Source organism: Nothobranchius furzeri, chromosome 10, assembly GCF_043380555.1.
Source record: "Nothobranchius furzeri strain GRZ-AD chromosome 10, NfurGRZ-RIMD1, whole genome shotgun sequence".
Taxonomy (NCBI): Eukaryota; Metazoa; Chordata; class Actinopteri; order Cyprinodontiformes; family Nothobranchiidae; genus Nothobranchius; species Nothobranchius furzeri.
The window spans coordinates 62788788-62803166 of NC_091750.1; the positions used below are offsets into that span (position 1 = coordinate 62788788).

Genomic DNA, 14379 nt, shown 5'->3' on the forward strand with positions numbered 1-14379 from the left:
CTGCCAGATTGATAGGCTAATGGATAGTCCAATCTAAGATCAAAGTGGATTTCAGACGGTTTTAAAAGAGCTACAGCGTTAATTTAGAAACCTATGCATCATCATCAATTTTGCTTGACACGGTTACATTTATGAAATGTGCAGCACAATGCAACACTTTTGGTGCACAGGAGCCAGGTCCAGCAAGAATGAATAAAGATTTTAAAACAACATCAGTCATGTTAATGATTCAGTAAACTAAAGCTAAAGATTTAGAAGGCGAGTCCATTCAGACCACAGTGATGAGATGTGCTAGCCTAGTAGCAGCAGCAAAATAAACATAGCTAAATACAACAGAAGTCCAAAATGCTGCAGCTAGAGTTCTGATGAGAATTAAAAGAGAGATCATATCTCTCCTGTCTTAGCTTCCCTACATTGGCTACCTGTTAAATTCAGAATAGATTTTAAGATCATCCTTCTCACATATAAAGCTCTTAATAATCAAGCTCCATCATACATCAGTGATCTGATTGTTCCATACGTTCCTAACCGAGCACTTTGCTCTCAGACTGCAGGTTTACTGGTGGTTCCCAGAATATCTAAAAATAGGATGAGAGGCAGATCTTTTAGCTATCAGGCTCCTCTCCTGTGGAACCAGCTCCCAGCTTTAGTCCGTGAGGCAGGCACCTTGTTTACTTTTAAGAATAGGCTTAAAACATTTTCATTTGATAGGGCCTATGGTTAAAATCTGATGTTAGCCTAGATCTGGACAAGTGGGGGAGTAGAGAGAGGTGGAGTGTACAGTTGGTAAGGACGGCTCTCCCTTGCCCTGACTCCAACATGCCTCCATCTAAATAGGATAGATTATCCCGAGTTATCTCTGTAGTTATGCTGCTATAGGCTTAGACTGCTGGAGGATACACTGACCACTTTCCACACTCTACTACTTTCTTCTACAATTTGCTTTTTAACTGTACAGGTGCTGGCCAGTAAATTAGAATATCATCAAAAGGTTGAAAATATTTCAGTAATTCCATTCAAAACGTGAAACTTGTACATTATATTCATGCAATGCACACAGACCAATGTATTTCCAATGTTCATTACATTTAAATTTGATATTCATTAGTGACAACTAATGAAAACTCCAAATTTGGTATCTCAAAAAATTAGAATATTCTGAAAAGGCTGAATATAGAAGACACCTGCTGCCACTCTAATCAGCTGATTTACTCAAAACACCTGCAAAGGCCTTTAAAAGGTCCCTCAGTCTTGTTTTGAAGGCACCACAATCATGGGGAAGACTTCTGACTTAACAGCTGTCCAAAAGACAATCATTGACACCTTGCACAAGGAGGGCAAGACACAAAAGGTGATTGCTAAAGAAGCTGGCTGTTCGCAGAGCTCTGTGTCCAAGCACATTAACAGACAGGCGAAGGGACGGAAAAAATGTGGTAGAAAAAAGTGTACAAGCTCTAGGGATAACCGCACCCTGCAGAGAATTGTGACGACAAACCCATTCAAAAATGTGGGGGAGATCCACAAAGAGTGGACTGCAGCTGGAGTCAGCACTTCAAGAACCACCACGAGGAGACTCATGAAAGACATGGGATTCAGGTGTCGCATTCCGTGTGTCAAGCCACTCTTGAACATGAAACAGCGCAAGAAGCGTCTCGCCTGGGCCAAGGACAAAAAGGACTGGACTGATGCTGAGTGGTCCAAAGTTATGTTTTCTGATGAAAGCAAGTTCTGCATTTCCTTTGGAAATCAAGGACCCAGAGTCTGGAGGAAGAGCGGAGAAGCACAGAATCCACGTTGCATGAGGTCCAGTGTAAAGTTTCCACCGTCAGTGATGGTGTGGGGTGCCATGTCATCTGCCGGTGTTGGCCCACTCTGTTTCCTGAGGTCCAGGGTCAATGCAGCCGTCTACCAGGAAGTTTTAGAGCACTTCATGCTTCCTGCTGCTGACCAACTTTATGGGGATGCAGACTTCACCTTTCAACAGGACTTGGCACCTGCACACAGTGCCAAAACCACCAGCACCTGGTTCAAGGACCATGGTATCCCTGTCCTTGATTGGCCAGCAAACTCGCCTGACCTTAACCCCATAGAAAATCTATGGGGTATTGTGAAGCGGAGGATGCAATACGCTAGACCCAACAATGCAGAGGAGCTGAAGACGACTATCAGAGCAACCTGGGCTCTCATAACACCTGAGCAGTGCCACAGACTGATCGAGTCCATGCCACGCCGCATTACTGCAGTTATTGAGGCAAAAGGAGCCCCGACTAAGTATTGAGTGCTATACATGCACATTCTTTTCATGTTCATTCTTTTCAGTTGGCCAACATTAGAGAAACAAACATTTTTTCATTGGCCTTTAGAATATTCTAATTTTCTGAGATACCAGATTTGATGTTTTCATTGGTTGTCACCTATAAATATCAAAATTAAACGTAATAAACATCGGAAATACATTGGTCTGTGTGCATTGCATGAATATAATGTACAAGTTTCACGTTTTGAATGGAATTACTGAAATATTTTCAACCTTTTGATGATATTCTAATTTACTGGCCAGCACCTGTATTATTTCCTGCAATTTCAGCTTTTAACTTTATTTTTTCTCTAAGTGTTTTTCTCCCCAGAAGAAGCTACAATGATGTTCTGCTGAGCTGTGGTGGCCTCATGGAGGGGGCCATCGTCTAGCACACTGCTGCTAACCACTTAGACTTTCTCCCTCTCCTGATAATAACTTTTTGCTTTCCTTGACATTGAATGTGCTACTACTAGTTTACCCATTTAATTACAGATTCACTAGGATGAATACAATAAAGTTTATCTCTCACCAAATAGAATATTTACTAAGACATCACATTGTAACCATAGAAACATCACTTGGTGTGTGTGTGTGTGTGTGTGTGTGTGCGTGTGCGTGCGTGCGTGTGTGTGTGTGTGTGTGTGTGTGTGTGTGTGTGTGTGTGTGTGTGTGTGTGTGTGCTCTATCTTCTCGATCCCCAGTGAGTCGTGGTGGATGGCTGCTTATACTGAGCCAGGATCCTCTGGAGGTTTCTTCCTCTTAAAAGGGAGTTTTCCTCTCCACTGTCACTGCATGCTTGCTTAGCATGAGGATTGCTGTATAGTCACTGACACTAGTCAGTGACTCGATGCAATTTGCTGGGTTCCTTATATAGGAAACATTTTTTCTGATTGGCTTAATGAATTAACCTGTATTGGAATGTTTATTATGTGAAGTGCCTTGAGATGACTCTTGTCGTGATTTGGCGCTACATAAATAAACTTGAATTGAATTGAAAAGATTTTGCTCTGCAGGTCGGTTTAGTCATGCACCATTGTAGCCTCAGGTCTACCGTTGGCTCAGCTAAGTTTAGACTTGGCCAATCACAGCACTCTGTTTTGTAGAGAGATATTGGGCAGGCTAAACTCCTGAGCTGTGATGGAGCAAAACAACAAAGGTTGAGGAAAGGCAGTCATTTAAAACAGCTTTAGTTTATTCCAACTTGGTTTCTTCTTTTTGTTTTTCTTCATTGTTGTACAGTGGACAGCCCCGATGACCGATTTCTGCATCTATGAATATGACACGATGCTCGGTGCTCTGATTGGTCTTTGGGCCGTTCAATATCGTTTGGAGATAACCATAGATTCCAACCCCACGACTGAGCTCTGTCTATGAGTCGTGGTCAGACTACATATGTATATATCAAAGATGGCTGGCTTGCCAGGCTAAAAATGTAATTTAGGTTCAGCAGACTCACCATAGAGTTGCTGGTTCAACACCAGCTTCTTCTAGCAGGTTTGCATGGTCTAACTTAACAGGGAGATCTAAATGAGAACTTCCTAGTTGAACAAAGACCCCAACATGAATTTATCTACAACATCCTTCCGAATTCATTTATTAGTTCATGTTAAAATCCTGCCAGGGCATGAAAAGGAACAAAATAAATAGAACTGAAAGAAAACAAATTCCATACCAATCTTTTATTCTGATAAGGGCAATAGAAATATATATATATATATATATATATATATATATATATATATATATATATATATATATATATATATATATATACTGTATACATATACTGTATATATATACTGTATGTATATTGAACAGGAGGAGATCTTCAGCAGTATCAGACTGGAGGGTGAACATCTGTCTCAACCAGCAGGAGGTTTGTTTTGTACCCTGACCTGTCAGGACTTGAGGGTTGAAGGGAAAAAAACTGCCAATTTAACTAGTCTGGAAGGAAGAAAAGATGTTATATCTGTGCTAGTGCATGATCGGCCTGTTCATAAAAACTAATGTTTAGAAATATAAAATTGTCCAGAAATCTACAGAAACGTTCAGTATTTTATGAATAAGTCCGCGGTCTGAGCTGCTGTATTAAAGTCTTTTTCCTTACTTGTATTTTTATATTATGACTACATCAGAATGAAAATGAACAATAAGAAATGTTCTTAGCTACACTGTGATTGACAAGTTTTCATTTTAAACACTAATCATTTAGAAAAATGGTCTCAAAGAACAAATATCCTGCATTTCAGATTTAAAAGCTAAAATAGAGTGTGCAATGTTGTCATGGCTAAATGTATTTATAGTGTATTGCACTGGCAACCACTTTTACTCTTCTATCTTCAGATGGTTCCTTATTTGTTTGGATTATAGTTGAGTAGATTGAACATGACAGCATAACATGTGACGTGTTTAATGTTGGGGCCAATTCATTCTCATTTTCATGTTTCTGCATACGTGTGTGGATCTGTTTGTCTGGCAGGATCTGGTAAAAGCAGGAAGGCATCTTCCCTATCACCGTTTCCATATTTCATCCTATCCTGGTTCACAAACAGATGTGCAATATTTGTTTTAAATCTGACATGACAGATCATTATAGAGCTCATGCATGAAGCACCACATGCTGCTGCTTTCCTCTGGAATCTAATTTTGCCTTGACTAAGTCAGATGTAGGAAACAGCCTTTGAGTTGTTTTTGCCACGAAAGCTAAAACTGACTAAATCAAGGCTGAAGCATATGTCTTAGGATGTTAAATGTGATGCTGATCCGACATCATTGTTGCTGGCAGTAACACCTGTGAGAAAATGCTGGCTTGATGCAGCTGATGTTTTAGACTTGGCAGTGTTCCCATAGCAGCATAAGGTGAATTCTACCTGGGGTGTGCAGGATTTGAAAGATCGTGCAGTATCTTGAGGAAAACCAAAGAGGGAATGAAATCTCAGATTGCACTATTTAAAATCCTATGACGATGATTTTAGAGTCTCACATAGGTGATAAATGCACAGTAATGTGCTGTGTGTGTGTGTGTACTAACAGCGAAAAAAAATATAATTTCTCTGTTACAGAACAACAACTTTTTTTCTGGGGTTTGGATCCACGGGACTTGGGGTGGGGGTGGGGTGGGGGGGGGTGGGGGGTTGGGGGGGGGGGGGGTCAGTGGCCCTCACACTCACTATTGGACAGTCTTGTAGAGAAACCACAAGATACACAATTGCGTGTACTAATACAGATGCTCACATGAAGCTCTCACAAGTATGGTGATAGGTAATTTTAGATTTATCCCATATTACCTTAAAGGACGACACACCCAGAGAGAGAGAGAGAGTAAATTGATTATTTGTAATGTCCATGTGCGCGAATCAACATGCGAGAAAATGGAATCAACCAACCAACCCCCACTCTGCTCCAGCCTTAAAGCATTCACCTCACCAGCTCTGCATACCCGCATTCTCCATCAGGAGACCAGGACGTTAGGTAATATTTAATCTCCATAACCCTGGAACCTGAAATAAACACACATGACAACAAGGAAGACATTTTACCCTGAGTCCCCAAAATATGGAGAGTTAACGCAGAGGAACCTCCTCCGAGGCTTTCCGTCACTCCCCATGTGCTCCTAGTTCGTCAGGGGCTTTGTTCACAATGGATGGAGCAGAAGGCGGGGCCTTCTCAGGTTACAGTGGTACAGAGGTTTCTTTGGAAATCCACAATCAACATCCTTGCTCAACCTTTCATGAACAGTTGGCAAACACAGAGATTCATGAAGTTTTAATAACACAAAATGGGCATCTTTTAGTTCTCAAAAAGGTACAATTATAAAAATACACAACATATGGACTCGAATGTTTTTGAGATATTACCTTGGGCTGTGGTTGGCACAACATACACCATGAATAAATTATTACTGTGTGCTTTTCAGCAAAAATAGTTACTGATCCTGATGCTGGTTGATGCAATGATATCTTGACTCTGTTGTATTTTTGTGTGTCCCTTTTTTCCCTATCTCTCTTTCTGCAAGTCTAGAAGCAGATTGTTGTACATTCTTTTTTTTTTAATTTCTGTGACCCTCCATACTTCCTTTCCTCTCCCCCCATTCTGTTTCATTTCTGTTTTGATATCTCGTGGGGCAGTATAACTGAATCTATAACACTCCACCTCAATCCATCCATTTTCTTCAACTTATCCGGAGTCAGTTCGTGGGGGCAGTAGCCTAAGTCAAGAGGCCCAGACTTCTCTCTCCCCAGCCACTTGGGCCAGCTCTTCCAGGGGAATCCCAAGGCGTTCCCCGGCCAGGTGAGAGACATAGTCCCTACAGCGTGTCCTGGGTCTACCTTTAGGTCTCCTGCCGGTTGGACGTGCCCGGAAAACCTCACTAGGGAGGCATCCAGGAGGCTTCCTGATCAGATGCCCGAGCCAACTCAACTTGCTCCTCTCGATTTGGAGGATCAGCGGGTCTACTACAAGCCCCTCCCGGATGACCGAGCTTTTCACCCTATCCTAAGGGAGAGACCAGACACTGCGGAGAAAACTCATTTTGGCCGCTTGTACCCGCAATCTCGTTCTTTTGGTCACTACCCAAAGCTTGTGACCATTGGTGTGGGAACGTAGATCGACCGGTAAATCGAGAGCTTCGCCTTATGGCTCAGCTCTGTCTTCACCACGACAGACCGGTACAACGCCCGCATCACTGCAGATGCAGCACTAGCCCGCCTATTGATCTCATGCTCCATGTTTCCCTCACTCGTGAACAAGACCCCGAGATACATAAACTCCTCCACTTGGGGCAGGACCTCGTCCCTGACCCGGAGAAGGCATTATACCCTTTCCAGAATCTCTCCACCTGTGAGAGTAAAATCTCAAGGCTTGTTTTTGGCACTAAGACATAATTTTGCTCCCTGGAGAATTTTACGTAACTGAAAGATAGGTAAATTTGACCATCTGATCCTGTTCTATGATACAAAGTAGATAATCTTTCATGAAGTATATTTCCACCAAGTCCCTCCCCCAACCTCTGCGGCAAAACAAAAACATTTACATGAACCTAGAGCTTTGACCAGTAGATGTCCACAAGAGGGAGCTGCCAATCAATGAGAGCACACCCCAGTTCCCAGCATGCACTGTGGGGTGGCACGGAAGAAACTGGAGGTTTGCACTGGAGCAACCAAACACGTCTTAAAGTTACAGATTACTCAAATGCTTTCTCCTCAAAGAAAACTTAATCAGTTTAAAAGCCGTTCAGTCCAGTAGAAATTACACTAGAGATGCTTTTAAAAGATGGAGGGAGTTTCGTGATCTACAAGGGCTCAAAACAGATGAAGAGATGGCAACGTTTAGTTTGGACAGATATTTTAGAGAATTGTAACCTAACTTTTGTTTAAATAGAGGAAACAGTAGTGCAGTTAATTGTTGTGTGCTGCATTTAGCATAGACTAATATGGTGCTAGCTTGAATGCTAACTTGACTTGCATTGAATAGATGTCAGTCTGTAAACTTCAAGCTAAATGTGGAATGGAAGAGCAGGGAGGGGAGTGAAAAGGGATTTATGTGTATTGGAGCTAAGTGATTAGCGTAGCATTCAACCTTACGCCCTAATAAGCCACAAGCTCTCTGTTGTACAAAACTATGTTGTTAGAAACACACAAAATATTGCTGTTTATTTATCAATCTATAAATTTAGTACATTTTTTGACATATGTAGGACGCCATGTTTTCCGCACGCAAATGCACTCTGAGGGCGATGATGTATATTGGTTGCTCTTGGAAGAATAGCTACTGATGCTAGTGTTTGTTTATGCGCTCACCGTATTAATAATTAAGTAAAATGCCGCATTGTGCTGCATTTGGATGTAATTTCCAGTCAGAGGGCAAAGAGGGGAGTGATGTGAGCTTTCCCCCTGGCAAGAAGAGGAGAAAGCAGTGGGAAGATGCCTGTGGACGGACACAACTTCCCAAAGATCCGCGGCTGTGTTCCCAACATTTTTCTCCTGATGCGTTTGAGGCTCATAGTGGACCACAACTACTTTAAGAGCTCACCAGAGTGGCTGGGTATAAGAGAAGGCGAAAACTAAATGCTTTACTGAATATTTTCCCACACAAGGAGCCTAAACGCCCTCAGAGAGACAAGAGACGCTGGACGCTCTCCTGAGCCGACAACCCGCTCCTGCAGCTGCTGCTTCTGTCACGTTCAGCCAATCATCGGACACGCCACTCGTCACAGATGAAGCTGAATATTCACCTCTCCCATCAGTAAAACAAGCAGTAAGTGTAGCAACACAGTGTTCTCCAGATTTATAATCTGCAAAAATGATTCAAGTCGTTTCACTGAATATCCTAATCATCTATAAAGGGCACGACAGCTCTGGATGCTAATATTCTCCAAAATCATTCATAATTGAATAAGTTTGATCACACGATAGTTTACCGTTGACTTCTGCTGACAAACATGTGAGCTCTTGACAACAAACACTCTCCCTCTCGGTTACCATGGAGACACATTTCCACGCACGCACCACCGGTTTTGTCATGTACTCGCTTCATCCCGCCTCTTCATTTTCACGCCCGTTTTGTGAAACATCGTCAGTGATGTCCTCATTATTGTTTCACTCTGGTTCAAATTGAAAAGGCTGAACAGATGACATGTTGATGTCACTGAACAGTCACTAAAGGGTCGCAAAGCTGGCCGGTGCAACCGAGGTACAACCATTTGACGTCGCTACCCAGAGTGCATTGCGACGCTAACAACAATGGTGACCTACAAGTTAAACAATTTTTAACAAATTTTAAAAAAATGAAGACATCAAGAAGGTTTTTTTACACCATTTTAATATAACTGATTCTAACATTATTTTTAAGAACCACAAGGTTTTGCAATCTGGGTTCCTTTTAAGCTCTCTCTGTAAACCCTACTCTCCGTATACATGCGCGGAATGAGGTGTGGTTTTCATCTCCTTCCTAAAGGGGCGGGAACTACAACTGTTCAAAATTTCCCCCTCTTCTTGACATCATCACACTACGGACCCCAGCTTTAATGTGTTAAATGCAATTACTCTCATTTCGCATCAATCATACCTCTTTTTGGTGGTACTTGATGGCCAATTTCAGCCTTGCAAGATCATTGTTGCCCTCCTCTTCTAATAAGTTGGTGTCATCTCTGTAGTTGAGGATCATTTCCAGCTCTCTGGAACTCCTCGTCTGGTCCAGGAGATCCTTAGCAAACTGTTTGCACTGCTGAGAAAGCTCTTCATACTCTGATTTAAATTCATTCTCCACCTGGAAGGCAGGAAAAAGGTAGAGTGGGAACAAAATAAATGTACTGAATCAGAAAAAAAAAAACGTTTAGCTAAAGACGTAGGAGGGTGTTTTTGAAATGTGTTTGCATGGTGTCATTGACCCATTTTATCATTGTTTTCTGACATTTTTAAAAAGCTTCTTCATTCTTATCATCTTTTAATCTGGGAGGACTGTCTCATCTAACTGAACAGTCATTAGTAAATAAAAATGAAAATTTATGTAAAATATGCCCAATGTTGTTGTTTTTTCTTTAATTTAATCTCCCCCTCAAGGAACTGATTAATTTATTTAAAAGCCCGGCTCATTCAGCTAATGTAATTAAATCATGTGTTTATTTTCATGAAAATAATCCTTTCATTTTGTAGTTAGTAGTTAAACGTAACATGTAAATGTGGGAGTTAGGTCTGCCTTGAGCACTTGTTTGACACAGCTGACCAACTCCAGTATTTAAACATCTGCTAGTTTGTCTTGATCATAATCTACTAAAATGTGCTCAGGAAATGTAAATCTACAGGTGTGAAGCAAATACTGTATATACCATGAACAGAGTTTCAGTTCAGCCACCCGTAGGTTTATGAAGAGTGGAATTAAAGCCCAACAGGCAGTTCCCACCACCGCCATCTTGGCCACATCACACGTCTCACAACTCCAGGAAAATACAAGGAAGATGGGGCTGAGCACGGGGCTGTACCAGAAGGAGCAGATGATTGTCATCCTCTAAACTCTGAGCCGATGTGGCTACACGCTAAGTGAACTAACCCGAAGCTAACATAAGCTAATAGTTTGGTGGGCACTTTTAGCTAGAAAATCACAGTTGAGCGACTTGTCGTTTACTAACAGAATTGTTTAAAGGGCCAACGCCAGTAAACAGGAGCGTCCCAGAAGTTATTTCCTGTAACGATAAGCCACGGTATCTTTTTGTTTTCTTTTAGTATTGAGTGGAGCAGGCTAGAGGCTAACGTTGAGCTAAAAACACTATTGGTGGATTAGAAGTAGTCAGCTCTAAAGATACATAAAGCTACTTTTTCAATTACCAAGGACTTGATCTTACATTGAAATGTATGTATGATGTGAATAATGAGTCAGTCACAGTGTTTTCCTCCCTCTATAGTCGTTCAGAACAACAACAGCAAGACGGATAACAATTGCACTTTCTCTAATGCCAGAGGCATACTGCCATAATAAGTGTTCCCTACCATTAAACACCCAAGAGTAACACCAGATATGACAATGTATCCTATCTATTAACCTACTGTGTATAAGTCGTCTTTGCTTGTGATCTAAAATCTTCTGGCACTGATCCATTACCAGCAACAGCCAAGAAACTCACGGTTTGGCATTGAGAAAGTGATTTTTTTTGGCTTGGAAAAATGGACTGCAGTAACCAAATTTGACCACAAGGTGTCATTCTCACATATTGCACTTATAATTAGTTCTGAACAGCTGAGTTACAAAAACATTCACCCCCATCAGAGTTTTTATGATGGTAAACTTGACCCATAAATCTAAAATAGTTTTGTAAGTCAATGGTAACTTGCTCCTTTCTGGATCCCCTGGTGGATGAAGGGGGGAACTGTCACTTTTGCATTAGCTTCACTTTTGGAAGCCAGCTTTTCCCCCTTGGTGTGAGGAGAAGATTGTTCTTGAAGATTAGTTTTCACAAAATTACAGCATTATTTGTTTCTGCTTTGAGGTTTTTGTTGGGCTCTGCAGCTGTAAACCCATGAATTGGTTTAATTTCACCATGTGAAATGTTATCTTGCCTTTAGGTTTTCTCTCCTTTTATTCAGAAAACATATTACACAGTTTGGTGAGAAGTCTTTGTCTTTATTTTAAACAGTTAAGCTCAAAAACTTCAATCTTTTTCAATATTTGCCTATTTTTATCCAGTTGGTTCATTAATAATTTTCATAAAAGCAATAATTTTCATAAAATGGACTCTGCTAAATACATCTCAAACATAAAATCTTTTGTAAATCTCTAAAATCTAATTTTTGCGCCCTGTCATTGTCTCTGCTGTAACAGCCGTCTCTCTTTTCCTCACCTTGCTGAGCTCCTGAAGCTCCCAGCTGAGCCTGAATGCGGTGAGGAAGGGGTCCTCGCTGGAGAGTGCAATTAGTGAGGGGCTTGACAGTGCTTTGTAGATGTTGAGGCGAGAGCGCGAGTGCCGCAAGCTGTCCACGTCTGAGCTTGACACACACTCCACACAGTTGCAGCGCACCTGCAACATCAAACAAAGCATGGACACATTTTAATGAGACCTCCCTGTGTTTAGTCCTGGGATATGTTCTGGTCTTGCAAAGTGAGCTCAAAATTAATTATATCAGCTGAGTTTTATATCATCTGGGCATTACAGTTACACGTTTAGAACAAACTAAAGACTTGTTGACCTTTTCAGTTATGTGCAGATTTATGTAATAAATTGTAAATACAAATAAGATTTAGTAATGCCCAGCTTCACCCAGAGTTGTTTGGTTTGCTCACCTCATGAGGCTGTGGCATGGACACACCTTTCTGCACCAGCAGCTTGATAATTTCATAGTTGTTGGTGTGTGCAGCGAGGATGATGGGAGTGATGTCAGGGGTGAAGTCAGAAAACTGCTTGTCCAATAAGATCGGGGGGACCTTTAAAGAGAGAGGAGAAAATCACAACAATGATACACATAATAACTGAAGCAGTAAATCCTGGCCCAGGTCTGATACCAGTTTGTGCTCCTCATACCTTAGTTTTCCTTTTGTAGTAAAATGTTTGATGATTCAGCTTCCAGTGGTTGTGAAACATTATCAAATCTATTTTTAGACATTATAAGACATTGTGGTTTGTCTCTGTCCTCTCAGCTGTTGTGTATCCATACAAAATGAGGGATTTCAGGACTTTGCTAAAATGTCAGCATGTCGCGACCGTTTTGGCTGTGAGTGATGTCCGCTGGGTCCGCAACGTTTCTCAGCGGTGGGAATAAAGTCTAATCTATGAGTACGGTACAGAGACACACAACGCCATTATCCGTCACCGTGAAGGCTCTACAACAGGCTCACAATGATGGACGGAATCCAGCCCACTTTTTAAAACATCCGTCGAAACAAGACGGAGCCCGCAAGCTTGTGATTGGCCAGAACGCTGCATCCTTTAAATTCATCAACAGCAACAGCACCGCCATTGCCTCCTCAAAAAAATACAGAGTCAACATTATCTAGTGGCAGACATGGAGCAGCTTGAAGAATATGTTGCAGAAAAACCCCGAAAATATTACATTTTATTCACTTGTGACTGAAGGCAGGCGCACAGATAGGGTGGGGCATGGGGGGGATCTGTCCCCCCAGATTCAGATTGACCCAAATCCTCCCCCGCACTAAGGCCAGAAAGAAAACAAAATCGGAGGTTAAGCTCTTGAAGCTCCTTTTTGCAATTACATTGAATGCAGCATGACGTAAACAAACACCGACTCCAGAGGCGCCAAAGTGGTTGCTGCTAGGATGCAGGATGAAGCAAAAAAGGCAACAATTACTGCGTATTTAAAAATGACCAACAGTGGAAGTAGGCGGGACCGATCTGTCTGTACATGCATGCTGGTTCTAGTTTCAGTACGTTGTTGTTGTCAGTGTTGGGACTTACTCATTAAAAGCGCCAAAGCCTCATTGCTGACTTGAACAAGTCTCATCTACAAATATGATTCCTCATGAAGTTACTACTTTACACCAGAAGATAGTGGAGATGTGTAACCTTCAGGCTGAGCAAAGTTTTGGAGTTTTTAGTGTTTGAAAATCGCCTCCCGCCGAGAGGCTCCCAGTCGGGGAGAGGAGAAGATGAGCGCAACTTGAAGAGGGCAAATATTAGATAAAACGTATAATTGCCGGCAGGTCTGGTCTTTGTTGACTGATCACTTTGTCTGGTCATGACTGACTCTGATTATGAAGCAGATTATTCAGTCTGATGAAGAAATTCACTCATCCAGCCGGGAAGATTGACGCTGCTGCAGCCAGTGTCAGACAGCTGGTGCTGCACGAGAGGTGTGTGGAGTTTACAAGCTCCAAACGTTGGATTTGATGTTTGTTTAACCTTCTTTGGGACGTGATGGATGTAGAAATGATGGTAAAACACCGCTAACGTGACAGACGTAGCGACAATGTAAAAAAAAGCAGTAAACAGGGGCAGATGCCTATGCGTTATGTTTGGAAGTCAAATGTGCCACATAATCATAAAAAAAGTAAAATATAAAATTTTAAAAGAGATTTATATATTTATATATGAAAAAAGCTTTCCAAATATAATGAAAAATTCTAAATAATGTAAAAATACGAAGGAACATCTGTTAGTCAGGCTGAGAAGTTTGGGAACCGCTGCTCTAAGTGATAAGTGAATTTCGTTTTTTAAATATATATTATGTGCAGTTTTTTAGGGTTTTTATGTTTTCTGTAAAGATTGGTATGCTGAAAATCATTTCATGTTTTGCATAAAGCATGAGGTTTTGGTTAGTAATTGACTGGGAGAATAACAAATGACTAAATTAAGTAGTGGGGCGCCTCTGTCAGTGCACCCCAGGGCAGCTGTGGCTACACCGTCGTTCATCACCATCAGTGTGTGAATGTCTGTGTGAATGGATGAATGATACACTGTAGTGTAAAGCGCTTTGGAGTCCTTACTCTGAGAGGCGCTATACAAGTGCGGATGTGTGTGTGTGTGTGTGTGTGTGTGTGTGTGTGTGTTTGGGGGAGGGTACATTGGAACTTTGTCCCCCCCAGTTTAAAAATCCTATCTGCGCCCCTGACTGAAGGAGTACAAAGATACGCAGCAA

The 14379-nt window shown here is 41.6% G+C and overlaps 1 protein-coding gene across 1 annotated transcript in view; it reads right to left on the reverse strand.

Moving 5' to 3' along the window:
• trpc4a (transient receptor potential cation channel, subfamily C, member 4a) overlaps positions 1-14379 on the reverse strand; it is a 75044-nt gene that overhangs the window by 31917 nt on the left and 28748 nt on the right. Inside the window, exons 4-6 of the mRNA XM_015961628.3 lie at positions 12071-12211; positions 11631-11807; positions 9365-9565 (exon numbers count right to left, since the gene is read on the reverse strand). Coding sequence (XP_015817114.1) covers positions 9365-9565; positions 11631-11807; positions 12071-12211 — 519 coding nt within the window. The remainder of the gene's footprint in view (positions 1-9364; positions 9566-11630; positions 11808-12070; positions 12212-14379) is intronic.